This window comes from Pelmatolapia mariae, linkage group LG10_11 (assembly GCF_036321145.2).
Source record: "Pelmatolapia mariae isolate MD_Pm_ZW linkage group LG10_11, Pm_UMD_F_2, whole genome shotgun sequence".
NCBI classification, from domain to species: Eukaryota; Metazoa; Chordata; class Actinopteri; order Cichliformes; family Cichlidae; genus Pelmatolapia; species Pelmatolapia mariae.
The window spans coordinates 69351485-69379370 of NC_086236.1; the positions used below are offsets into that span (position 1 = coordinate 69351485).

Genomic DNA, 27886 nt, shown 5'->3' on the forward strand with positions numbered 1-27886 from the left:
CTCTATTTGCCTGTTTAGTATGTGGCTAAGAAAGTGCTGAAAGTGCTCTCTGTGTAGAAGTATTTACTTGCATAAGCTTTTCAAGTGAAGTATTGATGTGTTTGCGTTTTACTTAAAGGCAAAGTTTGCCAAATTTACATATTTTTCCCCTGTCCCCTAGTGCTTTTTATTCATCTAAATTGTTTTGGTATAAGTGGTTCTCCATTTTTACAGATATCAGCTCCAGAGATGCCTGCCTTTGCTTCAATATTATGGAACCAGATGGTGCTCGCCTTCTGATGTTCAAACCACCAAAATAAATAAATAAAAAATTACAAATTAAAAACTCAGCCGCAATAAGTTTACATCCTTTTAAAACCTTGCTCTCTGTTTAATACTTACTGATAGTACAGCGCAGAGGACAGGAAAGCAGGGAAATGACATGCAGCAGATGGTCTGAGGCAGACTCGGGACACTGCAATAGCTTTTAGGATGAGCTTTCAGGATATGGGATGCCAGCTCATCCTGGTGAGCTATAGCAATGGTGGCTTCTTGGGGTCAACATTTTTCTTTTTACTGTCAACAGTAGACATATTGTACGATTCCTTATTTTGTCTTGATGCATGGTCAATCATCCAGCGTAGCGTACGTCCACATGAACAGAATCAACCTTTTGGTATTCCTTATTTTCTCCCAAATTGTTAAAATGCCAGATTCTCATAATAAACTTGGCCAATCAGTACATGTACAATACGTAATCCCTCTCAAAGGCTGAGGGCTTAGGAAACATTTAAACACTCAATTTCAGACAGTTTTTTGTCAGTGTGAGTGGATATCCTATTGTCATCTCTGGCACATTGCTTTAACTTCACCCATCTGCTAATCAAAGTGCAACCAATCATGAAGAAAGATGGTTTACCTGACCACAATCTGGAGCCACAGAAAATGTTCTGATTGGTGTAGGAAGATGTCATTGTTATTGTGTGTTTGAGTGTCAGATTTAGCTTTTTCCATTTAATTCATGCACACAATAAAGTGTGCATGAATTAGTCTGAATACATCACTACCATATGTCTGAACAGCTCTAAGATCAGGATTTGATATAGCTGTCTGGGTGCTTTGGGTGTTAGGGTTAAGGCAGCCAATAATCACTGTTAGGAAGACAGTGGGTGACCACCATTGACCCTGTTCATTACCCTCGCCAGAGGTGTCATAGAGCACTCCTGTAATATCTCTGTTTATTTTCCAGTTTTGCTCTGTTCATTATTTGCACATCTTAATCTGTTTGGTTTTTTTAGGCCCGAGTTATGGGGTGAGGTGTTTGAGTGCAAAAGTGTCTGAGTACTAAGTGAATCCACCAGAGCTCTATGCAAGCATATGGAGAAACATGCAAACCCCACCTGCCTTAGAACTGTCCTGCTGTGAGGCAGCAGATCTAACCACAATTTCTATGTAGATATTTGTGGGATTTGTAAACTAGGAAGAATTTTATTCATGTGAAGTACAACCTGACTACACAATAAAATGTGCAACAGTGTGTTCCCATATGTGCAATTACAGTGTTTCCAGTCTTCCTGTGTCCAGATTGTTATTTGCCCTTCTTTTTGCAACATTTAAGTAATTTTCTGCTTTAATTTTTCTAAGAATAGAGTTATTCCTTTGTGCTAATACATTACTAAGCCTGCAAAAATTTGCCATTTTGTCCACTGCTCTAAATGTAGAACACATTAGAGGGGGTAATATGAAACGTCCACTGTGTGTGTGTCCTCCGTCAGCTGCTTTCCGTCATTGTTTTCTAGTCTACAGACATCTGCCCACTTTGCACACTAACGTGGGGCAGTGGCTGAATGCAGCGCGGGAGAGGGGAGGAGGAGGGGGCGAAGTGTGGATGACGTCAGCGGTGTTTCGTGCACGCGGACAATGAGCTGTGGCGAAGAAGCAGCTGTGTGTACATACAGTAGCTGTATACAGTACATCAGGGCCTGTCAGCCAGGCAGAGCTGCTGTGTGTGCGGCGATGGGGAGGAAATAAAGCGGCTCTTCTACATGTCACCGACGCGGAAAGGTATGTGTGGAACAAACTGTTTCATTTTGCTATGCTCTCGGTTTTATTGTGATATGTATCGGTTATATTTAAAGGATAAGGCGGGGGGAGCTGCTGGGTTTCCGCACAGTGCGCTTTCTTTCTGCCAGTGCGAATCTGCTGAATAAACTGCTCAGTTTACATCAGGACGTAAATGAGCATACGTTTACCTGTTTAGAGGTATAGATTATTTGCAGGGTCTTTCTATAAACACTGTTACTACCGGGGAAGGCAACGACAGCAACGCATCATCCATTTGTTTTAAACGAGTCGTGACGCGCGCGCGCTCTTTGCAGGATATGGTGATTATTTATTAATTTCTTCACGGTGATGATGCACAGCAGGTGAGGCGCTCACTGGAAACAGGTGGTGCTCCTCTGCCATGTTTAAAACGGACGCAGATAACTAAATCCCACTCCCGGCGATGATTAAACAAAGCTGGGCGAAATGGTAGAAATATAAATAAGCCAAGTCCTCGGGCACGTCTTATTATCCAGCATAGAAGTCATGATGATCCACTAACAAGGTCGAGTCTCTCCAGGGTCTGAATCCATTTTCTATGATTCCGTCAACTTTTACTGAAGCTTCAGAGAAATGCAATTTATAATTGTATCTTTCATATGGGTCTGTCATGTTCATATCATGTCATTTGTACAACGTCGGTTAATTTCAAAATAAATAACTTCAGTATAACAACTTCATCCATCCCCCTTTTTTTCCAAGTTAGGGTGTAGGGTTGGTGGTTGGAGCCTTTCACAGCTGATAGTGTAAATGTGGTGTTCACTCTGAATAGAGCACAGGTCTATGATAAATATTGTTTATTAAGTAGTCAACGACCTGCAGTCATTTTCCAAAGAAGCTGAAAATAATAGTTAGGATTGGGGAAATTATCAGAGATAAAACCTTAATAGCTGGATATGAGCTAAATTAATTAATTTTTGAAACACTGCATAAAAGTGAAAAATAACTTACTGCATGTAAAAGTTAAAGATTATGCTGAAAAGAGGTGAAAAGAGGTAGTTTTTGGAGGGTTTTCTTTTTTGACTGTCATTTTGTACAAATTCAGAGGTTCTCTCACACTGTTTTAAAAAATAGCCAAGTTAAATTTCGGTGAAATAAATGTCAGCACAGAACTGGCATGTTGTTTGGTTGGTTGTCTTTCAATGATAGATTTTTATTGTCACTTTGCATTCTTGTACAACGAACGTTAAAGAATAAAAAGAATAAAGAGGACATATGAGCTACTAAATTGCCTATTGCTAAGTAGTTTGAGATGGATAATGCAATTATGAATAAATAAATAATAAGTGAATAAATTATAAATTCAGAATTTCACTCTATTTTCTTTTATTGCCCACCTCACTGGCTCTATGTTCCAGTATCTGAAAACCCCTGAAGTGATCCACGGTCACTTTCTCATAATAGTTTGGTACATTTTTGTAAATCCTTTCCATTTCTGCACCAAATGGTGTTTTCTCTCTCCTCCTCTCTCTGTAAATGCCCAACAATAACAATTAACAACATTCCTGGGGCAATATAACATTTTCACTCCACAGTCATCATGGTAACAAATTAAAAAAAAAATAATGTTATCACTCATATTAACCATCAACTTTTTATTACACTCACTCAGAATAGGATTGAAAGGCGATGGAGAAAATCCCTCCCTCACTCTAACACCAATGCATTATTTCGAATATGATTTTATCTTTTTATCAAACTGTATTTATATATATATTTTTAAAATATTAGTTATTGTCAATACTGGTATAAGGCAACACTCTTACCTTATACTATCATTGCAGACATATAAAAGTTTGGCTTTATCGTCAAAGCTGTGAAGAAAATGCCGATTTTGTTAAGCGCAGATGTATTCTCTAATGCATTAGAAATACAAGGTAGGTAGGTAGGTAGGTAGGTAGGTAGGTAGGTAGGTAGGTAGGTAGGTAGATAGGTAGATAGGTAGATAGGTAGATAGGTAGGTAGATAGATAGATAGATAGATAGATAGATAGATAGATAGATAGATAGATAGATAGATAGAGACTAAGGCATTATATGGAGTCAATGGTAAAAAAGTTAGAACCAACGGCCACATCAATACTGATTCAAGTACTTTATTTACCCCTCAGGTAATCTAAGAAAATGGAGGGAGGAAACTTGTGAGTATATCTTTGTGCGCATAATTTCACATAAATCAATAAGTTCTCCAAAGATTTTATAAAGTTCTTTCCAAGAGAGGGAGCAGTCACAGCACTGCGCCATTCTTTGTGTCATTGCAGTGGTTACTCCCGAGACTATCTTGATCGCTTCATCCAAAGCCAAGACTCATCTGTGGTAAACAAGTTCCAGCAGAAATACTGGAAAACCAAGCAGACTCTCATCAAGGTCACCGGGAAGAAGGAGGACGAGCATGTGGTCGCCTCAGACGCAGATCTGGATGCCAAGCTGGAGGTGAGCAGCAGTATTAAACGGTTTGGCCTTATAGTTTAAGAGCATGCTCAGTGACAGCCATGTTTGGCTCCTGTACTCCTCTGTCACACCACAGGAACATCAAGAAAGCTGAAGGTACCCTCCCTCAGGCAGGCTGCACAGACTAAAATGGCTTTTTGATTTACACTATGCCAGAAATTGCTCGAGGCTTAAAAGTTTTATTAGGTTGCTCGCCCCCCCTCCCCCTCGTCTGGCATCCATTACTGGAGCGAGGAGAACTTAATTCATGAAATCAATACTTGATAAACATCCAGCATTAATCTAGGCCATGCCCCTGATAAGCATCTCAATTTTAGACTGTATATAAAAGATGGGCGGAGCTTCCAGGTCTATAAAGTGAAGTCAGTGGCGAAGCGCCTTAAACTTGCATATTTCTTTTTTTTTCTAATGGTCAAGTGACTCCTGTGGGTGCAAAAAGACTAATGACCCTCAAAAAACACATATATAATCCTTTAGTTAGATTAGTTTATGTTCCTATTTTATATTACCATGCCCAACTAAACACCAGCTGTTCTTTGGGTAAATTAATTTTTATAACTTATTCATTTGGATACCAGTAAGAGTTAAAGTTAGGGGGACTGACAGATGTACGGACACAGGCAGCTGTAGCCAACAGCTATCTGCTAGACCTCCACTAATTATTGAACCTCTTTTTTGTCTTTTGAATTAATTTTATTACAAATATGTAAGAAATAATGTGCCGGGTTGTGAGGTGCAGAATGTCCATAACGAGCTTCAGTTTTTGAATAGTTTATTTACACCACTGCTGAAAGGCTTGAGGTCAGAATTTCTTGTTGATGGTTTTTTTTTTTTTTTTTTTTAAATGCAAACCTATCAAACACATGAATCGGAAAAAATGAATATTTAGGGCAGTAAGGGTTTGAAATAAGATTTCTAATCTGAAAAAACAATTTTGTCTTTTAAATTCTGTTTTCAGCAAAGACTCACCCATTTACAGCCTTTCACATTTGGCTGGTTTTTGAGGTCATTTTAAGAAATTTCACTCCTATGCTTCCTCCAACTAGTTTGGTTTGATGGTACAACGGACATCAATGCTTGGCCACCTGATTATTGACAGGTTACTAGCCGACTGCTTCTTCTCCAGTTTTGCTTGATATGGAGTCACGATTATTGGCCTGTTGTTGGAAGAAACTGTGGAAAATGGTGCTGTTTCCCACCACAAACTGTCTCCGTAAGAGTTTTCCACCATGCTTAGCACCAAGCACTCCGCCAGCTCATTTTCTCCACATCTCAAAGATGTTTTTGTCTTTTTAATCTGTCTGCTCCTTTCAACTTGCTACAGTTCAACCCCAATCAAGATCTAAACATCTCAAATATCATTAAAGCAAATGGTATCACAATCCAGTTCCACAGTAAAGACTTAAAATACAAAAACAAACAAACAAACAAACAAAAAAAAAACAAACCTGCTTCTAATTTCTGCAGGATTTTTTGTGAAAAAAAGTAAAGAGTACCAGAGATTTTATCTATTAAAATCTCTGGTACACAATACTGTCTGAATCCACAGTATTTTTTTGATTTGATGGGTATTTGCATACAATACAGTTGAGCTGTAACCACAATGAGTCTAGGATTGAGACTGGGGAGTGCTGGCCACTCCATTATAGTCAGAACGTAGCTGTCTGAGTGCTCTCTCTAAATAGTCCTTGCACAGTTTGAATTTGTGGTTTAGGTCTCCTGATGTAAAAAGAAATTGGCTCCAATTGAACAATATCCACAGGCCACAGCACTGACTTTTCTTATTCCAGGGTCCTTTTATCCAGACCTCCAAGATTACCACCACCAGAAGGTGTCATAAAGCTCCAGTATCTTTCCATTTGTCCCACACCTTACAAATACTCTTTGTGGCCCAAATACCTCCAATCCAATCTTCTTCCATCCACTATCTGTGTTGTCCATGTAGGTTTCATCTCAGCGTTTTCCTTTTCTCAGCCAGACTTGGATATGACTTTCTCCTATGCAACTATGCCAACAAACACAGAAGTAAACCTTTCACTGTTGGAAGAAACTGAGTTTTGCAGGTATCATTTAGTAAAGCTGCCGGTTAAGATCCCGAGAAGCATCCGTTTCTCAGACAAGAGACTCTGATGGACTTGTCCACTTGCTCAGTTGTGCATTGGAGTGTCCACCTTTTCTTTCTATTGTTGTTGGAGTAATTTTGTGCTGTTCTATGAAGGGAAAAGTATGTACTGTTGTAAGAAAAAAAAACAACCCCTGAGTTATTTGGCAATTTCATTAATAGAATAATATTAATTCCTGAGAAGAATAAAGAGTTTGAAAAGACACTTTTCCTTTTTCTATTATTATTTTCCTTGTTTTGACACAATAAATGAACTCAGAAAAGCTGACGCTTTGGAAACTCAACTAGCTAAATTAATTGCATCTTTAATCATCGGAACAGGTTTCAGCTGTGCTAACATAATTGGAAAAGAGTTTTTTTTTTTTAAATGATCAATTAGCCTTTTAACATGATAAACTTGCATTAGGTAACACAATGTGCCAGTGAAACACAGAAGTGTTGTCTGCTGAAAACAGACTTCGGCCTGTGTAGATGGTTCATTTAAAATCATTAGGGATTTATCATCGGCAATTCCATTAATCATTAATCATCAATTACAACGTTTCATTTGACTAGGTGTTTATGCTGATATTGTTTTGTTATGCAGGTCTTCCACTCGATTCAGAGAACATGCATGGAGCTGCTGAAGGTCATTGAGCAGTATCAGAGGAGGATCTGCCGTAAGTTCAAATATAATTATTAAATCATTTTGAGTACAGCGAATCTACTGATTGAGTTTAAGACTTCTAGAATGTCAACCAAAACAAACACATTCTTAAGATATTAATATCCATCCAGAGTGATTTCTATCTCTTACTGTTCAGTCCTTTCACAAGAAGAGAACGAGCTGGGTCGTTTCCTGCGCTCCCAGGGCTCTCAGGATAAAACCAGAGCTGGAAAGATCATGCAAGCCACAGGAAAAGCTCTCTGCTTCTCATCACAGCAGAGGTAGGGGACACGGATCAATGTACAGTCTGCCACATCCTTAAAATAAATCACATGCTGCACTAGAAAATAGCTTCAAGTAAAGGTCAGCCAACTGTATCACCCCAAATCCACAAAAAGGATGGAGAGTCATATCAGGAATGTTCATCAGGAGCAATAAAATAGCTGCCCTAACAGAGCAGATAACAGGGTTACTACACAGCATACATACTCTCACTCTACTGAAAACAGGGATTTCATTCACATACCTGAAACTGTGTGTCAGCCTGACAGTAGTGGTGATAATGATTATTAATATGACTTACAAAATTTAAACAATATAATTTACTAAGATCAGCGGCAGCGTGAATGTCATGTTGACGATTTTGGTTTTGCCAGTATTTCTATTTTTTTTTTCCACTGCTCATCTTTTGATTCTTGAGTTTAGCATTTGCGTTTCCAAGATCATTTAAAGCTTTTCGCTCTGGAGCTGAGGTACTTTTCAGTGCAGCTGAATAAATCAGCAGACTAATCTGCAGCGTAGACAAGACATGACAAATTTTCCACATGATCATCTAAGCCACATGCAGCACCTTAATACGGAGTTTAATACGACACCCTGCAGATTGGCTCTGAGGAACCCGCTGTGCCGTTTGTACCAGGAGGTGGAAACGTTTCGTTATCGTGCCATCTCAGACACGTGGCTGACAGTGAATCGAATGGAGCAGTCAAGGACTGAGTACCGTGGAGCGCTGCTTTGGATGAAGGACGTATCTCAGGAGCTCGACCCAGATACGCATAAACAGATGGAGAAATTCAGAAAGGTTTGTTTCGTTTTGTTTTTTTTCAGTAGCACAGCAATGAGCAGATTAACAATCATTTTCATAGCAGAAAGAAAAGCTTACATACTAGCACAAATAATGCCTGCATTCTCTTTAGTTTTGCCCATCTCAGGGCTCAGGCATACGTGATAGTTCACAGTGGCACTTCAGGGTTTAAGCTGCACCTCCTGTGACAATTCATAATGTCTATATACCAGTAATAAGTCACAACTGCATATAATCCAATTAATGGTTCTTTTGTTAATTTAATGGGTACTTCTCAGACTGCAACCCCACTGTTGATATGATGAAGTGTTGCTCCCGCCTAGAGCAACATAAAAACAGTAATATCAGAGCCCTGCCAACACAGTCTGTGGGAAATTGGCAAAAATATTATGACTTCCACAAATTCAATTTCCTCCTTTGCCGCAGGGCCTGCAGCAATCATTAATTAATCTGTCAATTTTTTTTGATTAAATGTTTAGTCTTAAAAAAAAAAAAAAAAAATGTCAGAAACACTGGAAAATGTCCATCATCAGCTTCCAGTGCTTCGTCTGGTTTATATTTATATTTTGTTTTAGTGGGACAACAGTTTAAAACCCTAAACCCTGTAGTTATTTCAACATGGTCTACAAATGTCATTTTACTAATCAATTCAGCATTAACAAGACAACAACAGACCAAAAAGCAAGAAAAACATGTTATAAAACCTGACACTAGAGGGCAGAACATACCCAAAGATGGTGGTCCACCTGCAAGAACCCAGCACTTTTTACAGTTATGTGAACAAGAACTCGACTGTTTGCATTTTCCCTGTGTGTCATATAATACTAGGTGGGGAGCATTTCACATATATTCTCTCTCAGGTTCAGGCTCAGGTGCGCACAACCAAAACGAGCTTTGACAAACTGAAGAATGACGTCTGCCAGAAAGTGGACTTGTTGGGAGCGAGCCGCTGCAACCTCCTCTCTCACGTCTTAACCACATATCAGGTACGCCTCACAAGTCCCAGCTGTCTGCGTACACTCCACCGAGCTTAAATATGGTGTTTTCAATGGCTCTGCCACATGTGGCTTAGTCAGCAGGTCTAAACTATCACCCGCTGGGGTGAATTACTACTTTTACCTTGAGCAGCTGAGCGTGTAACTTGTTTCTTGTGTGTGTGTCTTAGACAACACTTTTGCACTTCTGGGAGAAAACATCCCACACCATGGCAGCCATCCATGAGAGCTTCAAGGGCTGTCAGCATTATGAGTTCTCTACAATTAAGGTCTGAGAGAGTCTCAGTAATAACAGTACTAAATGCTGACACTGGAGACATGTAATGACAATAAGCGATGATTTTGTTCCAATTATTGTTCCAGACTTTACAAGACCCTGTGGACAAACTGGCTAAAAAGAAGGGTAAAAATAAAGCCAAGGCAGAAACGGAAGAAGCAAAGAAAGAAGAAACCACAGATGACCAGTGAGCTTCAAGAAATATCTATTGTTATGCAAGAAAACCAAACACGTACGCAAACAGTGAAAATGTCGAGTACATGTATGGGCAATGTTCAGTCTGAACAGAGACAAAGAATTTCTGCAAACCAGCTGTAGGTCAGCCTGACTCATCCCCGAGGCATCGACTAAGGCTGTTTTCTTAAAGCCACTGGTATGTCTCGTTTACGCAGACTGTTTCCTTAGGCGGCGGTGTGTGATGCAACAGGTTATGGCATTAGTGTGAAATGGGTGTAACTCCAAGCCCATCAGGATTATGGTTGTGAATGGGTGTACTTTAACCTAAACCACAATTATTCCCTAAACCTAACCAAGCAGTTTTTAGGTCCTACACCCAACCAGCAAAAAACAAAACAAACTACCATGCCATGATTTCCTAGCTGACAGCGCCACGGATTCAACATCCTAACACATACTTTTAGGAGACATTGACTCTGTAAAAACAGAGTCAATGTCTCCTGATTGGTGCCAATGACAAAAGGACAGGTAGCACTTGAGAAAAACTGTGATATATTGAAGGCCCACTGGGATGAGGACACACTGTGTATGTCACATATGAACAAAATGCTATAAGCTTAATTTCTGTTTCTTTACAGACTCATCTCTCTTGTAAATGAAAACACCAGCGACAAGGCGAGAGAAGGTAAAAGATGTAAAACTTGAAGATTTAATTGTGTGTTTTTAAATTGCATTTTAGGTTGAAAATAATAACTGACTTCATTGTTAAATAATCTGATTATATGGAAAATAACAAAACTAAGAACAAATGGGACCTATTATCAATCCTGGCACCAATTTTTCTACAGTTCAGGGTTACAGCAGGGATGGAGCACACCCCAGCTGATATAGACTAGCTCACTATTCCACCGCAGCTCTAATGAATTATTATGAGTTTCCTTATTTTCTTTCATATATAAAAAGAAGCTGTTATACTGATGTAGGCTTAAATAAAGCTTTTGGATGTTTTGCTTTTGGACGCCTCTGTGGCCCTAATGTGGTTATCTCCAGCACACAGCTCACTGTGAGCCCAGAAGCTCCACCCACTTGCTGTTAAAACCCTATGAGGGGCAGCCAATCAGAAGAAAGGTGGCTTTAAGAGAAGTGGAAGGGCGCTTGTTAGAAGCAGAGGGTAACCTGAAGGCCCAGCATAAAGATGTAGTGCAAGATGAGCAAGGATTATTTTGAACTGTGAATCATGCAAAGTCACATCAGTAGAGTCAATGAATTCAAATGTGGAGGTGGAAATAAGTGTAAATGGTCCCCTCAGTGATTTGAGTCCATAGTGAATGGCAAAGCGAACTAAGGAAAGGAAAGCTGTCTTGAATCTAATTTTAACTATAATTATCTAATGTGAAACTTTAAACACTGCGCGGGAAAAAAAAAAAAAAAAAGATAAAATCGTCCAAACATTTTTAAATTAACACTTTTTGTTGCTTCCCAGAGTCGGAGGGAGAGGAGACGGACAGCATGGCCTTACTGAATGAGATCCTGGGAGGTTTGTCTGTGGATGAGGGGGATTTTTCTCAGGAGTGGACAGAAGTGTTTGGAGAGACTGAGGAAGGAACAAGTACTGCATCCACCAGACCAACAGAGACCCAGGACAAGGAAAACTCCTTCTTTCTACCATCACAGCTTTTGGACCAGAGTTTGAATAATCTGCAGTCTTCCAACTCAGGTCAGCCTGTGTGTGCGTGCGTGTGCGTGTGTTGCAACTGTGCTACTATACAAGAGTGAACCAGAAAATTGGTAAGTTGGTCCAAGGAAGCTCTTTAGTAATCAAAAGAATAGACCATTTGGATTTTGCACCATTAGACCGATTCTCTCACCATGACCACCATGCAGAACCTGGAAAAATTAGCCACCATTAACCATCAATTAGACATAATTTATTTTAATTACACATTAAGGAGAGATAAATATTCCTAAAAACTAATAAACACATTGTTTTTCTATGAATCAGTGCATTAGCAAAATCACCAAAAGGCAGAGTTAAAATGAGCTGCTTTTTCCTCCCCGATGGTTTCCACACAGGCAGAAGAGTGGCTTTAAAATGATTTATCAAATCCACATCTGTCAAAGTAATAGTAGGAGGCTGTTAAAATACAGCAATTAGATTTGCTTACCCGTAGGTAATTGCCAACTACTTTCCATCTCCTCTTGGCTTGGATTCTGGCTGCTGCTGTCTCATCTGGTATTGTTAACTTGGTTTTGTGTATTTCCAGCTTTAAAGGCTGCGAGCTGCACACTGCTATAAAACTGCTTACAGTTTGACTGCATTTCTGAGGCACATATAAGAATCCGGCATTTCAGCGTTAATCATTAAAGTACAATAGGTCAGAAAATGATTTAGTGAGTGATTTACTGTAGCATGACTGTGAGATTTAACTCAGGAGTCACAGCACATTACTGTGGGAATATTCCCACAATCCCAAAACAATCATTGAGAAAGAAAAGTGCTATAAAGATATGCAAGATGGGCGAGGTCAAGGAGAAACAAATGATATCAGGAGAGAAACTTGTGAGTGACTTTTGGAAATATACTGAGGCCTCAGTCTCTTCCTATGAAAAGCCGTTAAACATGCATTTTCTACTTTTAACTGATACGACAGATTGAACCCCAAATTAAGGGAACACGAAACTGTAAACACCAACAATAATTAGACCCAGCGTTGGTAGAAATATAAAACCGTTATAAAGCAAATGAGTGGTAGTCAATCTGTGCAAACAGAAGTGCTGCAGGGGCTGACTTGAAATGCAAAACTGCTTCTTACAGTTTACAGGGAAACAGAGCGTGCCTCTTTTCTTTTTCTCCTCTCAAATGTTGGCACGAGGCTTATCACACACACACTTAATATGGCATACATATCACATTAGACCTTCAGTAAATTTTGTGCATCTGCAGAGTGACTTCCAATGCACAAGCCCATTGAAAGCTGTCTGTCTCCACTGCAAATGCAAGCTAGTTAACAACACACACACACACAGAAAAAGGACAGTTTTTGTTCTTTTTTTCCATTTATCACTATAAATACTGATGCATTTGTATTTTCGAGCCAAATCTTCAAATTTTTTAAACTAAATTTACATCAGAGCTCTTTTGCAGTCATATTCAGAGTGCATGATCAGGCTGTGAAACTGGTAGAAATGTGAAAAAAAATCCTTTATTTTGCTTCTAAACATGGTTATTTGTTCTTATTATTAAATACTGCATGCTGCAACTAGCGCTCATTCTCAGGCTTTTAAAACAAGTTGCTGTGGGTTATCTGTAGGATTATGGCATGACCTTGACAACCTTGTACTAAACAGAAAGCATTTTGAGGGGATTTTGGTTAAAGGCCACTGTTTAGATTAAAAATTGCACAGGATCAGCAGCCAAACTGTATTTAAAGAAAACACAAAGTTTGATGAATTTTGCCTATAATAAAGGTTTTAAGTTGTACTTTTACCACCATCCTTGTTATTGCTGGACTCTGCCATAGGTTAAAATTCAGTACGTCTCTCTTGTCTTCTAGAATAGAATAGAATAGCCCTTTACTGTCATTGTACACAATGACAGTAAAGGGCTATTATATTCTAGAGCATGTTGGACTGAAGCAATCAGATAGCGGTGAAAGAGGTCAGCCCTTCAAAAGGCAGACAAGCAGAAAGCAGAGCAGACTGATCCAAGGAAGTCACAGAACTCCGGATGGAGTCCAAACTGGCAAATCAAAACTAAAACGGCTCATCTTCAAAGGAAGGAGAAAAAAAAAAATCCACATATTCCCAAGAGCCCAGCAATTTCAGATCCAGGCAGTAGGACGTAAAAGGCAAGGTCAGGGTGCAACTGTAAAATCTACGAAGTACTTCAGCTTATTCAAAATTTCTGCTGAAGGTGAAACAACAATACACAATTAAAAACAAATTCTCCATTTGGTTAAGTAAGAAATGTACAGCACACTTCACTGTTCCCTCCAGAGCCATGAAGTGCTGCTACATGTTGCATTTTCAAGACACGGAAAAGAATGGAAACCAAATAAATATGTCTGAAACAGGACGTCAAAATTACATCTGCTATTTCTGTTTTGTATTCACAAAATGTTTGCAATGCAGTAAATGTTTTGATTTTCTGTGGGACGAGTCATCAGCTGTGTGCGATGGAGTGTAATGATTTGTGTTGGATCGTGCTTTTGCACAGTAACAGTTTCCTAGTGAGTAACCCGAATCTACACTTCCACTTCCACTTCAGATTGGGCCCCACATTCTGCCACTCAGGCAACTGAGCACTCATCTGAAGCCAATCAAAGCACTCCAAAGACAGCAGAGAGAGGTAGGCCTGGTCGATATAAGTCAAGACATTAGAAAATAAAAATGAAATGGATAAACCAGAAAGCCAACGCCAAACCTTCACGCTGACTTTTCTTGGTGATATTAACCTCGTCAAATCTTTTTACAGAGGCAGAAGGGACATCCAAAGATCTCTCAGCGTGGTTCAACCTGTTTGCCGACTTGGACCCCCTCTCCAATCCCGATGCGATTGGCAAAACCAACACAGAGCACGAACTTCACAATGCATAGTTGTTCTTCTGCATCACATTTTATCCTTGTAAGGGGTACAGTAAAATAAGGCTTCCACCATGAATTAAAACAAAACAAACAAACAAAAAAAAAACCCCAAACAAAACAAGTCTGATCTGACTTGCAGAGGCCTCATGCAAGAATAATTTGTGCAGTTTCATATTTTCTTTCTAAAGTGGAACATGACAGGGTGTCTCAGGTAGACAGGCAGATTGTCTAGTTTCCTTAATATGAATTAGTAACCATTTAAAAAAATATTTAACAAAAATTAACTTCACTAATTCTGTGTCATCACTTGCAAATTTACCATGTTTCCTGGTTGCATGCATCGGCATATTATGACTAAGTAGTTGATAAGTTCAGTTTACTGAGAAAGCTCACTCCAAAAGCTGACTCAAGGCGTCCACAGTCATTTACTGGTGAATAGTCTGTGATGACAGGCTGCTGACAAATATAGTAGTAATATTTTGTACGCCTAAATAACATTTTGGGGTTTTTCCATGGAAAATAAAAGCCATCCGCACAATGAGCATGACAGACAGCCCATTTTGGAGCCACGCAAGAGGTGTCTTCAACTTAATCTTAGAAGGAAATACGACAAGAGACTGATTTAGAAGAACACCACAAATGTTCTTGCATAATGCCCAGTGTCATAACTGAACAACTAAAAGAGGATATGTATGATTATAACTTCAGGAAGATGAGGTTTCTTTTAAAATTGAAAATCTAAAATATTTTTAGAGAAAAAGTTGATACGAGGCCAAACTACAAGGCCATAACATAAAAATATGTTTTTAATAACTACAACAATATTGTGTTTTTATTTTATTAAATAATTGCCAGTTTAAATAATGAGCTCAGAATGTGTGTATATCTATGTTATCCCTGCAAAAAGCCTACATAAGTGTATAGAAATCTAGGTTGAGATATCCCTAATATGGCTCTCAGGCACACAGCACTGGCTGTGAGCGCCAAGCCTCAATCACCAACTGTTAAACCCTTCTGTTTGCAAATGGCCACCAATCAGGAAAAATCTGGCTTAAAGCTAGAGTTGAATGGCTTGTGTTCAGACAGTAGCTGACCTGAAGGACTGCACCAAGGACCATTATACATAAGAAATACTCTGAGTGCTAAGCTAGTCCAAAGTTAAAAATATGGAGGTGGCGATGAGCACAAGTCCCTTTAAATCAGGCTGTAACCAGAAATGAGCAGATTTATTTCATGGTGGCAGTATTATGCTTCTGTCAGAGCCCCATGAACTATTACCAGCTTTGTCATGAAAGAAAAATGTAAACATTAAATTATATTAGCAGGGATACCTCAGTACGAGTTTGGAACAAAAAGCCTTTGACAGTAGCTGCCTTGGAAATCTCTCTCATAGCATTCATGCTTCATTTCCAGTTCTCACTACTGAAGATGTCAAACTACTGCATGAGATGCACAAGAGGAAAGAAAGCAAATATGACAAAGATAACAGTTTGTTTACAGAGCAGTGGAACATGTTGACTGGAGGACTTTTAATGCAGTTAAACAGAATTATTTAAACAAACTGAAGCATAATTGCCTGGCATTGATCTATTCAGCAGTGCAAGAATTTAAACTCCTTTCTCACCACATCTGAAGGTGGAATTTCATCCATGTAATCCAAGTCGTTTCTTTGATCAGACACAAGCTTGACTTTTTTTTCTAAGGACTGATGATTTGTTTGCAAAATACAGTATGTGTGATCTCCTTTTAAGTATAATCCAGAAGTGTGTTGATTTAAAACACATCAGTCATTTATTACTGCATGTTGCATGCCTTCTTTTATGTTAAGCAGTAAACGTGATTCAGTGAACTACATGTTTATAGTGATGTGACATTTTTCCACATTCCTGTATTTATTTAGTGGTTACTGGCTTTTACGGGCATTATACGCTGCGTCAGTGCATTATTCTAGAGCCAAAAAAAGGAAACTAAGAATCGTGTAAATACAGTCTTATTCTGACTTTAATGACAATGCTGCATAAACTGACTACATATCTGAGTAAATGCCTTAATCAAGTCACGTTAACACAGATCAGAGTTATAACCCAGTGACATTTTTTTGTTGCTTTGTTTCATATTTATTATTCACCCATAACCAAATACAGCAATTGCCTTACCTCAACTCCTATTTGCATATAAAATCATGCTTATGAATACTAATTATAAGTCTATGTTTATCTATGACCTTGGGGGAAAAAAAATGTATATCAATCCAAAGAGACTTTTTGGGGCTTTTTTCCTTTATTGAAAAACACACAAGATCTACATAAAAACGTGTAATACACGGGAGAACTGAATCATCATTGCCTAACACGGCAATCATTTCTGAACGGCACAGTGCGCTTGTGAATATAATCAGAATTAGTATGATTAAAATTCTTGGAGCTGCAAGCAGAGCAAAGCACTTCAACATCATTTGTTGCTGAATGTGCTGCACATGTTCTTATTTGTGCTTCCGTGCGTGAGTGGCAAAACGGACCAAAGTCAAAGTCATGGTTTTTTTTGTTTTTTAAAATTATGTTCTGATAATACAAACGTTGCAAAGTAACATCAGGCCACATCTGTATACTGAGACAAACTGTGTTACACATTTTTTTTTTTTCATCCTTAGTGTAGCTTTACTTCAAGCAAAAATCGAAATTGCACTCTTTTCTGATTGCTTTAACTTTACAAATTGGTCTAAAATAAAAATAGTGATTATCATTTTGTTTCCATTTTAATGATTCGCGCTTATGTTTATGTAGTTGCTGAGCTTTTTATTAATACAAATGAAATGCAAATAAACATTCTGCTTCTTTGTGCTCCAGTAACACTGTATGATAGTAATTGTTAAGAACGGGTAAACTAACAGTTAACCTTCAGGCAACAGATATTTACTGTTCGCAAACAATGAAATGATACTTGATTTTGTAAGCCAGGTACAACTTTAGAGTACAGGTGATGTTCATAAATGTAAATTGTGCTTTACTTTAAAGCATGTATGGAGAGGCAGTGGACCTTGGTGCTTCTTTTCTCACACCGATTAATTTTTCTTTAATTTTTGGGGGCAGCTTTAAGCACCAAAAAAATTACTTGTTTAGGTCTAAGAAAGAAAAAAATAAAATAAAATTGTGGCTTAGATGGAGCTCTATCTCACCATCTTTGTCACGAATGTGGCCAAACTAATGACAAACTGCTTTATTACTAATGACTAACAAACATTTGTTATCATGTCCTTGTTTGTTAACAGTAAACTACTTACTAAAGCGTAGTTAACTATCAGTTTACCATTCATCCCAGTTTGTTAAGTTATTACTTTGTGTCCCAAAACACATGAAAGGCCTCTCATCGTAATTTCCTTTGGTACATATTTATCAAAAGGGCTGAAACAAATGCCATAATTGTCAGCATCTTACTTTCGCAGGGTCTAGCTTATGTCACTCGTTCCTTTTGCATGAGTTCTCACAGTTGATCAATTCAACAGCGGTCTCTGGAATGTGTCATAGCACCTGAAATTCTAACCTGAACAGGTTAACACGCAAAGCATCCGTCACAAGGTGTGACATCAATCAGTTGATTCAGTCTGTATTAGCCTCCCTCTCTCCAGAAACTAAAAAAATAATAATGAAACATTTCTGCAAAAGACTGGAATGTCTTTCTGAAGAACAAAGTCAAACACTGGGCAAAGGCAACATAATCCGAGAGAGTACATTCCACATGACCTGAGTTATTGTTCTGGGTAGTGTGGGGCAATAAAATGAGGAAACGAAGGAGCCGTGTGCTTTTTGATTGGTCAGTTGATCGCTGATTAAACAGCTGATGTTTGCATTTTAGCTTAACAAGTTTTATTAGTGATCAAACTAGGAATGCAGGTCTCAGTCTCGTCTGGTGAGCCTCTCAGGTGAAGCCTGCACTTAAGTGACTGCTGGTTTAATTTAAGACTGTGTGCTACGAATACATTCAAATAAGTAACAGGAGGAAAAGGGGGCAAAGTATTCTGACATCCGGATATCTTAAAAATATGAAACATAAATGCACTTTGAAATGTTAGCTTTCTGAACACTGAACAGCTAATAAGCTTGTTAGATAATGTTAATACAATATGTTTTTGCTTGATATCGCTGTGTTTTGTGAGACTTTTTGGATTTATTTTTATTTTTTTTCCTTTTTTTAAATTTTAAACTGCTGACACTAAGTAACACAGTCATTCCAGCAGTCGTTTCTACTATTGTAGAAAATAAAAAGCAACGCTATTTCTGTTACGGGAAGTGTTATAGTACAGAGGAGGCTAGGCTAGGTTAGTGATGGGTGAAGAGAGAGGCTCTGCCCAAGGTCAGCAATAATGCCCGAACCATCAGACTTAACTGACAGCGGGACTAACACTAGGATCAAGTAGAGATTCTTGTGCAGCAGGACGCTGGTACCATTATCCTCCTAAGTATTTCTAGACCTTGAGCACTCCCTGCTGGCTAACATTAGGATTATCAGAGTGCAATTTTTTTCCTTTTCTTCTTTTAGACCATACCTGACTAGTTGCAATATTTTAGCTGTAGTTGGTTTGGTCGAGGATACCTGAGGACTAGCTGGTAAGGAGTACTTGTGCTGAGCTGTCTTTCCCCACATCTGCGTCGGGGCTCTGACTGACTGTGCTGTTGTCTGAGTTTACACCGCCACTCGAGTCGGTGCTTCTGTCTGTGGAGGACGAAAAGGTAGCTAGTGGTACCGTGGGCATACTTGGGGTGACCTGTGATCCAGAGCTGCTGTTGCCATGGAAACCAGGGTTGATGGACGTGCAAGAAGGAGAGACAGGGGAGAAGAGGGAGGAGCAGAAAAGTTTAACTGGGCAGAAGGCCGAGCCCCTGGGAATGAAGTTCACCTTGTTTTTGTCAGGGCACGAAAACAGAGGGAAGCCCTTTGACTTGCCAGACCTGAAGAGAACAGAAGTGGTACTCAGTTACTTGACTTGATATCTTTTTATAAGACTGTATCTGATTAACTGCTAGTTACTGATCCTACACAGCCATGTTGCTCTCATCCCTACCACCCACAATGCAGATAGGCTTGTTGTCTTTCTTGTTTTAATTCAAGAAAGCATAAAAATAATGTAACTGAATTTAAAACAAATACAGTTTAATTGTGTAGCAGTAACTGCCAGATATAAGGCTATGAGGGTATGTCTAAAAACAAACCCAAGAGGAAGACAAATAAATACTCACACCAGCTCATCAAAGACTTTGACCTTCTCGCAGCCTTCTGGAGGTTCCCGTTTGAACATGTAGCTGTTGTTAGGTTTGGGCGACGTGGCAAACTTGGGGAGAGGAGAACTGCACAAATTGTCTGAAAATGCAAGAAAAAAATGCAACACGTTTTGTGCTTTTTCTTTTTGGAAAATGATAATGAGACAAATGCATGAAATGTACATTATACATGTTGGCTGTAAATTTTGAGGAGCTGCCGGAAAAAGCGCAGTAGTGTGTCCTCAGCACAATGCGTTAGTGGAATCATAGGGTTTCTTTATTTGTGATTTTTGTGAACACCAAAAGAGGATGAACTTAGTAAGCTTAAAATGGAGTTCTTTGGAAACAGGCTCTAGAGGGGCAGATTAGAAACAAACAAGACTGATAAAGCACATCTTTCTTTTTCCAATGTTGTTTTCCTGCCTATCCCAAAAAACAAACAAACAAACAAACAACAAAAAAAACCATAAAACAAAACTCTGATTTTTACATTTTGTTGCCGTCATTAAGAAGTCATTTTAGAGGTGTGTAAATGCTTAGTAAGGGCTCCTCCTTAGCAGTATCAAGAAACTTGAACCAGACTTCAGACCTTGTTAAGTAAACTGTGCCTGTTTCCCCATCTCTGATTTTAAAAAAAGAAAAGAAAAGAAAAGAAAAACACCTCGCACCACATGCATGACAGTGACATCACTAAAGGGTTGTTTTGCTGACAGGCTGGTTCACCCACAGTCTCTAAAGGTGAGATACTGCAGGTCCTTCCTGCTGCAGGCAGACTAAACAATTAACTCTCTGCTCTCAGTAGAGTCTCTCAGAAGATTAAACACCAACATTGGCATCGTCACTCTTGTGCAATATTATGTACAATCCATATATACACACACACAAACACACACACACACACACACACACCTTCCTTCTTTGGCTTATCAAATTTAGGCCTGCTGAGGGCTGGAGCCTATCCCAGCTGTCTAGGCAAAAGGTGCCATAACATGGCCTTCAACCCAGCCCTGCTCCTTTGTATAAGCCCAGCAAAATGACCTGGATCAGGCTAGTCATGTGCATAACGTTGACCAAACTATCAGAAACAGACTCCATGAGGGTGGCATAGAGTCTAGATATCCTTTACTCAGCATATTCATCAGATTTCACACATTTGCCTCAAACCACAAAGGTTTATATAAGCTTTGAATATTGCAAACATGCTACATCTGTTCACTAGTGAAGACACACCTTTGTCAATTTCCTCTGCATAACAGGGGCTCCCATCAGGTGAGTGCAGGTGATCAGAGCTGCAGGGACGGAGCGATGGGCTGGATTCACCACTCGAAGGAGCCTGTGTGTCTGTGTCACGTGTGTCCCCGCTGCTGCTGTAACGATGTGGAGGGAAGGGGGCACGGCGGCCATCTACCACATCCATTGTCTGCGAGGTCAGAATGCATAAGAGGTGGTGAGAAGCCAAGCGGTTACACACATGAATCCTAATATGAAGACAAACTCATAGCCTCAATCGTTTCCCCAACAACCTCAAAACCATATGGAAACTGCTGAAGCCACCCAATGCACCCACCTGCTAACTCCCTGAATGAAATAATTCTAGGTGAAAAGCACCAGCTAAAATGCCCTGAATCTAAAATTGGCTACAACTTAAAAAGGCCTCTGGTGTATTTGTCTGGGTGTTTAAAGGGCAATTGGAGAAGCAAACACCACACCAGATGGTAGTGCTTGACAGCAGATGAACAGTGTGATGTGCAGAGCGTTCTGCTTTGGCACAGCTGATTCAAAAGGGAGACCAGGAACAAAAAAAAATGCTCTGTGCTCAGCAGGCTGTAAATCTGTAGTGTGTGTGTGTGAGACCTTCTAAGAGTAGAGCTTTACAGACCTGCCAAAGTTTACTAGCCTGCACCAGACGAGATTTAAGGCCTCCTTTCCTATGAGCGATTTATTTCAGAGTGAGTGAGAATGTGTGTGTCTGGCTGTATGGTGCTGAAGTGACTTTACAAGCCTGTGCACGTGTAATGAATTTTAAGCATAGCCTAAAAGTTGTTTAAATCACAGGTATACAATAGTCGTGCATACAAAGTCTGCCTTTGCATTTGGTGCATTCCTTACATGGTCAACGTTTATTTATCTGGTTTAAGATTAAATTCTAGAGCTCATCTTTGCAATTATGACTTAAAACATGTTAAAATTGTATCTAAATATTGTGTTTACACAGTGACTGCTTGTTATATGTAATCGAGCAGGGTTTGCATGATGCATAAAAAATGTACTCTATGCAAATTAATTTATTATAATGTAAACACAAAGGTTATTTTATGTTAAACAGTAACACCGAATATAAACTACATGAACAACACTGACTCACAATGACCCTTGTAAAAGTGTGATGCAAGTGTATAGGAGTTGGAGTTTACAGGGCTGGTGTGACGCAGGAGTCTGAGCACAGCTTATGTTTGATCATGAGCTGTTAAAACATCTCATGATCAACATCTCACACGTACATGCTGGTAAAGTCACCTGCACTCACTGATTAAAAGACATCTCAATTACTGTAGGACAAACAAACAGTTTTCAGTTGTGAGCCGTTTCTGTGATGATAAAGATAAGTTCTTTATACCACAATAGTATTTACTTGGCATGTTCATGGTGATTAATTTACTTGTTGCTTAAACTGGAGAGAAAAAAAACAATCTGAGAACTCTCTAAAACAGATAAAAATGAGCTCAATTAAATGCTGTACATATAAATATTGCATGTGTATTAAGAGCCATGTGAATCTGTTAATCACTTTTGTATCCTTAATGTCTCTGAAATATAGGGCACTAGACAACGTACACACCTGCTGTCAGATTGAGTTATGGAGTCTGAATTAAATTTTTTAATAATTGAGCTGTTTTAATAAAAACTGCGCTGTGCTTTTTATTATTTTCATGTAAAATGACGCCACAGAAGTGAACTTCGAGGTGACAGCTGATGTCAAATCTCTAATACAGTTTAGCTGACTTCTTTACACGACTACAAATCTCACCGAATGTTATATCAGAAGCAGAGCGAGTAGTTGGCATGGGGCCTTTTATTGTGAAAATTAACTAGATTCCTGTCCCCTCCAAATCGTCTCTGTGCAGCTTGATGCAGCTTCCATAAAAACTAAATCTAGCACTATATTATCTCTGTGGAGCAAAGGGACACTTCTGGGACATTTCTAAAATACTATGGTGCGTCTGATGAAACTGCAAGCATTGTCCTGTGAGGGTGCAATAAGTGCCAGCACCCACATCAGAGCTGGAACCCAAAGCAGCCACACCAAGTGTATTTCCAGGGTTACCCACATAGACTTCGCTTTAGATATAATAAAGGCCACCGCAGTACACGAGTGCAATCGTCTCACTGGTAAACAATACCATCAGTTTGAAAGTTCACTTGCAATTGAACCACTAGACTCAACCCTTCCCGTCTTGTGTCTCCCCATCTGCAGGTAGACCAGGCTGCTGTGATGTGATGACTATCAATATCATTAAGCTGACAATATTTTCACGGACCAGCCATTAAGGTGTCGCAGATAAATACAACAAAATAAAACTGGACAAAACTGTGGTATTTTGTAAATATAATAATAATAATAATAATAATAATAATAATAATAATAATAATAATAATAATAATAATAATAAACACAAATTCACAGTGTAATTGTGTAACTTTATTAGCAGCGTCCTCCTGAAATGCGCCAACAACATTGAGAGTAACGTCCTCCTCTCTGCCCCTTAATACTCTCTGGGCGCTATGGTAACGCGTAAATATTTCTTTCAGAATAAGACACACAAATACAACACGGGAAAAGACCCAGGGAAACCAAGTTAACGATAAAAACCCTGAAAACCATAAATTTCACACCCGAGCCTCAACTCTTGCAGCCCGGTACCGGTCCAGTAGAGCTGTAGAGCAAAACAAGGACTACAGTCAGCAGCTGCGTTCCAGTATGGTTAGGTTAGAGTCTATGCGTGGGATGATGGAAAGACAGGAGATTACACTGCTTAGTCATTTATAAGTCAAGAAGTTTACAATTTAAATATGTGCAAAGAAGCACCTTATAAACACAGCCCAGCCCACTTTTTAGCCCACTGGAATGCTTCATTTTAAAGTCTGTATGGCATTAATCTGACATTTTATCCAGCTGGTGAATGATAAGATTTCACAGCATCTGCAGGTATGCAGTTCAACAAGCGCTCCAAATCATGTTGAAACATAGCTTGACCCATCGCAGGTATGGGCACACACCCTACCTGTATCCCCTGCTCCAAGTCCTCTCTGATAAACACATTTTCTAGCTCATGGTTGATGCCCTCCACACTGCTCGGCACTCTGCATATGAGGGATTTTATCACAGGCATTGTGGTCGAAGTTGAAGTTGCCTTATACTGAAATGAGAAAAAAAAAAAAAAAGACAAAAAAGGAGAAAACGTGAACATTATGTACATGTCAAAAAAAAGAAGAAGAAAAAAAAGCTTTGTATACTAAAACACTTCACTTGTCACATATCAAACTGAATTTGTCTTGGCGTTGTGGGTGTAGACATTCAGTTTGTAGTTTACATTTAAACATATCATGGTTTATGGAAATGTTCCTACAGCAGTTGCAATGCTGAGCATCTGTTAATGAATGAACTGCAGCCAGTGGAGAAAGGGACATGCCCAGACACAGCTCTCCTCTGCTGTCTCCCTTTTACTTTTGATACAACTGGTCACAGAGGAGATTCATTAACTAGGCCTCCTCAGTAAGAGTCAGAGCAACATTGATCATAAAGGTATCATTAAGATGAAACATTGCCTTCACAAAGTCTAAATCTTTCTCAAATCATTTTAATCAATACCTACTCCCTAAAACAGTTCGCCTGCACCCAAAATTCTAACTTCATAATGGTCATTTTATACATTACTTTAAGTTGACATACAACCAAGTTAATCATTTAATCCTGTTAACCGACTAATGTAGAAAACAACCTTGCTCTTTTTCCTATCTTTGACAGTTGAAATTCAGGTTGGTCTGCCTCATTTGTGTGTTTTTTTCCCTCAGCTGCTAAGCTGCCTTATCATATCGCTGCTGTCAGCCTAAAATCTTGCACCACATGTGTGGGGTTAGTTAATGTTTTCACCTGAAAACAACAACCCACATAGTCAAAGCATGAGTACTGACAAGCGTAGCTCACCTGTGGCTGGCATGCAGTGCCATGCTGTGCCTGCTGTGGGAGCTGCAGCGAGCTTTGCTCCCTGTCTTTGCTCTGCCGGTTGACCTGTTTGCCACGCTGCAGCTGTAGCCTCAGTTTAGCAATCTGCTGGAAAAAAAAGCACAAGCACTTCAGTGAACGACAGCTCACAATGGGAGCCGTGAAGGCATGCGAATACATGAGTTAACCATTCCCATGAGTGAACTGAATGAGGTCAGGAGGTGAAAAGCACATTTCCTCTGATGTACTTCACTGTCAGCAGAGAGATAATACTGTGATTAATTTAAGTTATTCCGCAACTGTGAGAACACAATCTTTGCCAAATTACAGGAAAACCATCTTTGACTCCAACTGATTTCAAGATGCCTGGGAGGAGTTATATTCACTGAAATATATGCAGTGTACAGCCATAACAAGTAGAGATGTCAGTGATTAGGTGACTACTCAAAGGTTTCTTCTAACACAGGCTTTAGACATTTCTCAGTAAGACGAATTCAAAACAAAGTGGTGTAGACACTGAAGTCACGGGACTGTGGTATAGTTCTTTTTCCCCCTAATATTAGCGTTTTAATTCTGGTGTTTACACTTACACGATTGTGTTTACACTTCAAGATCATAAAAGTGGCACAGTTTGTGAAGATTACCTTGCTTACTTTTGATTTGTCTGTGACAATCTCAAAAACTATGAAAAAAAACCTTGATCTTCAATCCCAAAGGGAACCATTCATGGTCCTAACTTTTGGGCTGGGCTCCAAAGAACTCAGGTGCTATACAGCCTGAACTGCTGATACTACCACTGCTAACATTAGCCACACTCAGCAAACTGATCTGGCATTGTGTGTGCGCAACGTTACACCACAACACTTTAACAATACCATTTAGTTGTCAAAGAATGTGATTAACAGTTTAAATGTCTCTTCAATATACAGAAAATATTTGAACTGTGGTTTTATAACTGCTCTTTAACAGACAGACAATATTTGCACAGACATTGTTTACTCTTGTCCATTAAAGCGTGCTTAATTTTACTATTTTCTAACTTCAGTGGATTTAGTCTGATGTTTTTTCTCGTGTTTAGTCAACCATTAAATTAGTTGGGCATATTCCTGCCAGCCAAGTCAGTCTTCATGAGTTGTACGGTTGCAGATCAGTATACTGCATAACACCAGGCATGCAAGTCTGATAATGAGACAAATTTAGTCAATGGGTGTTTCTACATCTGGTCCAGTATCAGCCTAAAAACAGAATACCCATTGTGAGATGCAGTTGTGCTATGCAGACAAAGGTGTGGTCTTCAGTGCTGATCTTGTAATCCTGGCAACACAGTCAACAAAGAGACTTGCTCTTCTCATAGATGTCCTCCCACATATGTAATCGCAGAGGTTCGAGCACTGGAAAGCAGTTCACTACATTCACTTAGTGACTGTAGCACATGATAATGACAAGTCCAGACGATCCTGATGTAATCTCAGTGGATGTGAAAGAGGGTTTTCCTGGCTGTACTATCCCATTGACTGTACAGGCCAAGGCAAAGGGATTGTTTGTAAAAAGACGAGCACTAAACTTATCTTGCGCTCTGGTTTCACTCTGAAGAAACAACAAAATCTGCAAAGATGCATCAGATTTCAGAATTTGCCATCAGATAGAAATGCTGTAAGCTCATAGCAGAGAAACAGATTTTATCAAACTCTTGTGGCACTTATAAAAGTTTCTTTAACACCTGTTAAGAGTGCAATAGTGCAACACGAACACCACTTGTTGACAGTAAATAACAGTCAAATTAGAAGTGTGAACATTCAGACTTCTGAAATAAACCAGTCTTGTTCTTGTTAGATCACATGCTATGAAGAAAAAAGTAAAGCCTGTTATTTAACAGGACATCTCAGTACTGACCAATGAACCACAGTAGTAGTGTGGTGTGGAATTACAAAACACATGTCTGAGCTTTATGAAAGTTGGAATGACACCAACCTTAACCTTTCAAACTGTGGATAACGTCTTCGGTCAAGATTGTTAAAAAAAAAAAAAAAAAAAAAACCCAACACATCTGTGTGCCATTAATATTTTGGAACTACTTTTGGACTGGAAACAGAAACTATGAGTGTCCATTATGCTCATATTTTCTGTTATGCTCAACAGAAAATATGTTCTGCTCAATATAACATCTTCAGTGCCTCAGCTACCCCGACTTAGGTTGTACATACCCAAAAAGAAACTATATGGGTGTTTCACCCTTGAGAGGAGCTCCTGCACCATCTCTCAAAAACAAGAGGCCATAATGAGATGCAAAGGACACAGCTGAGTGAGGAACAGGGGGAGAAAGAGGATAAATTTAGACTGTGGTCTGAAGAGCTGGAGACCTTATAATGCCGTGTGGTCGCTTGGTTGGCCACCATGCCTGGCAGACAGAAAGGAGTGGAAACCAACCTTAAGGAGGATAATATTTAGTCTGACCACAGACCCTGACAAATAAAACACACTTTAAAATGATATGAACCTCAAAAACATTCTTTCTTCTTGCTGAGTTAATGTATTCAGCTAGCCTGGGTGGATAGGACATTTTGAATTAAGGTTAAAATGGACCCATTACGCTCATTTCCAGCTTCATATTCTTATTTTTGGACTCTAGAGTAGCTTTGCGTGATTCACATTTTAAGCTAGTGGTCATTTATCTTATGCTAGGTCTTGGTGCAGCCCCTGGGATGATCCACTATCTGAAACAAACAATTTAAAGTTTCCTTCACCCTCCTTTTAAGAAAACTCTTCTGATTGGTTGTCCCTTGCAAACACAATCTCAACAATCTGAACAGATAAAATAGTGGATGCTCATAACAAACACTTGAGAACCTGACAGTAAGAAAGAAAAACACAACAGGCAAAACTACCTCTTTGAGATGGTCTGCGCTGCCCCAGGAGGCTGACCGCTGGTGAGGACTTCCCTGTTCTGCTCCATCATCGATCCAGAGACCCGGAGTCTGAAACATAGATAT

General features: G+C 39.3%; 2 protein-coding genes across 3 annotated transcripts in view; one reads left to right on the forward strand and one right to left on the reverse strand.

The window, feature by feature from the left end:
- The first annotated feature begins 1912 nt into the window (after positions 1–1912).
- ica1 (islet cell autoantigen 1) lies at positions 1913–15137 on the forward strand. Its single transcript, XM_063488656.1, has 13 exons — positions 1913–2043; positions 4193–4222; positions 4343–4514; positions 7241–7313; positions 7458–7581; positions 8183–8381; positions 9245–9370; positions 9550–9648; positions 9743–9843; positions 10472–10518; positions 11317–11550; positions 14101–14181; positions 14308–15137. The coding sequence occupies exons 2-13, from the start codon at positions 4206–4208 to the stop codon at positions 14427–14429; spliced, it is 1395 nt and encodes a 464-aa protein (XP_063344726.1). The 5' UTR covers positions 1913–2043; positions 4193–4205; the 3' UTR covers positions 14430–15137.
- Positions 15138–16648: 1511 nt separating this feature from the next.
- LOC134638028 (glucocorticoid-induced transcript 1 protein) overlaps positions 16649–27886 on the reverse strand; it is a 28256-nt gene continuing 17018 nt past the window's right edge. Inside the window, exons 4-9 of one of the 2 annotated variants that reach the window (XM_063488655.1) lie at positions 27782–27871; positions 24879–25001; positions 23956–24090; positions 20903–21092; positions 19652–19772; positions 16649–19363 (exon numbers count right to left, since the gene is read on the reverse strand). In XM_063488655.1, coding sequence (XP_063344725.1) covers positions 19015–19363; positions 19652–19772; positions 20903–21092; positions 23956–24090; positions 24879–25001; positions 27782–27871 — 1008 coding nt within the window. In that variant the 3' untranslated portion in view covers positions 16649–19014. Of the gene's footprint in view, positions 19364–19651; positions 19773–20902; positions 21093–23955; positions 24091–24878; positions 25005–27781; positions 27872–27886 lie in introns of both variants that reach the window. The other variant, XM_063488654.1, reaches the window with a different exon arrangement.

What these genes read in the sequence shown, in the direction of transcription:
- ica1 (XM_063488656.1), top strand. An exon ending in TGCTTCTCATCACAGCAGAG is followed by an intron (nt 7,582 to 8,182) that starts GTAGGGGACACG and finishes GACACCCTGCAG; the next exon opens with ATTGGCTCTGAGGAACCCGC. An exon ending in ACGTCTTAACCACATATCAG is followed by an intron (nt 9,371 to 9,549) that starts GTACGCCTCACA and finishes TGTGTGTCTTAG; the next exon opens with ACAACACTTTTGCACTTCTG.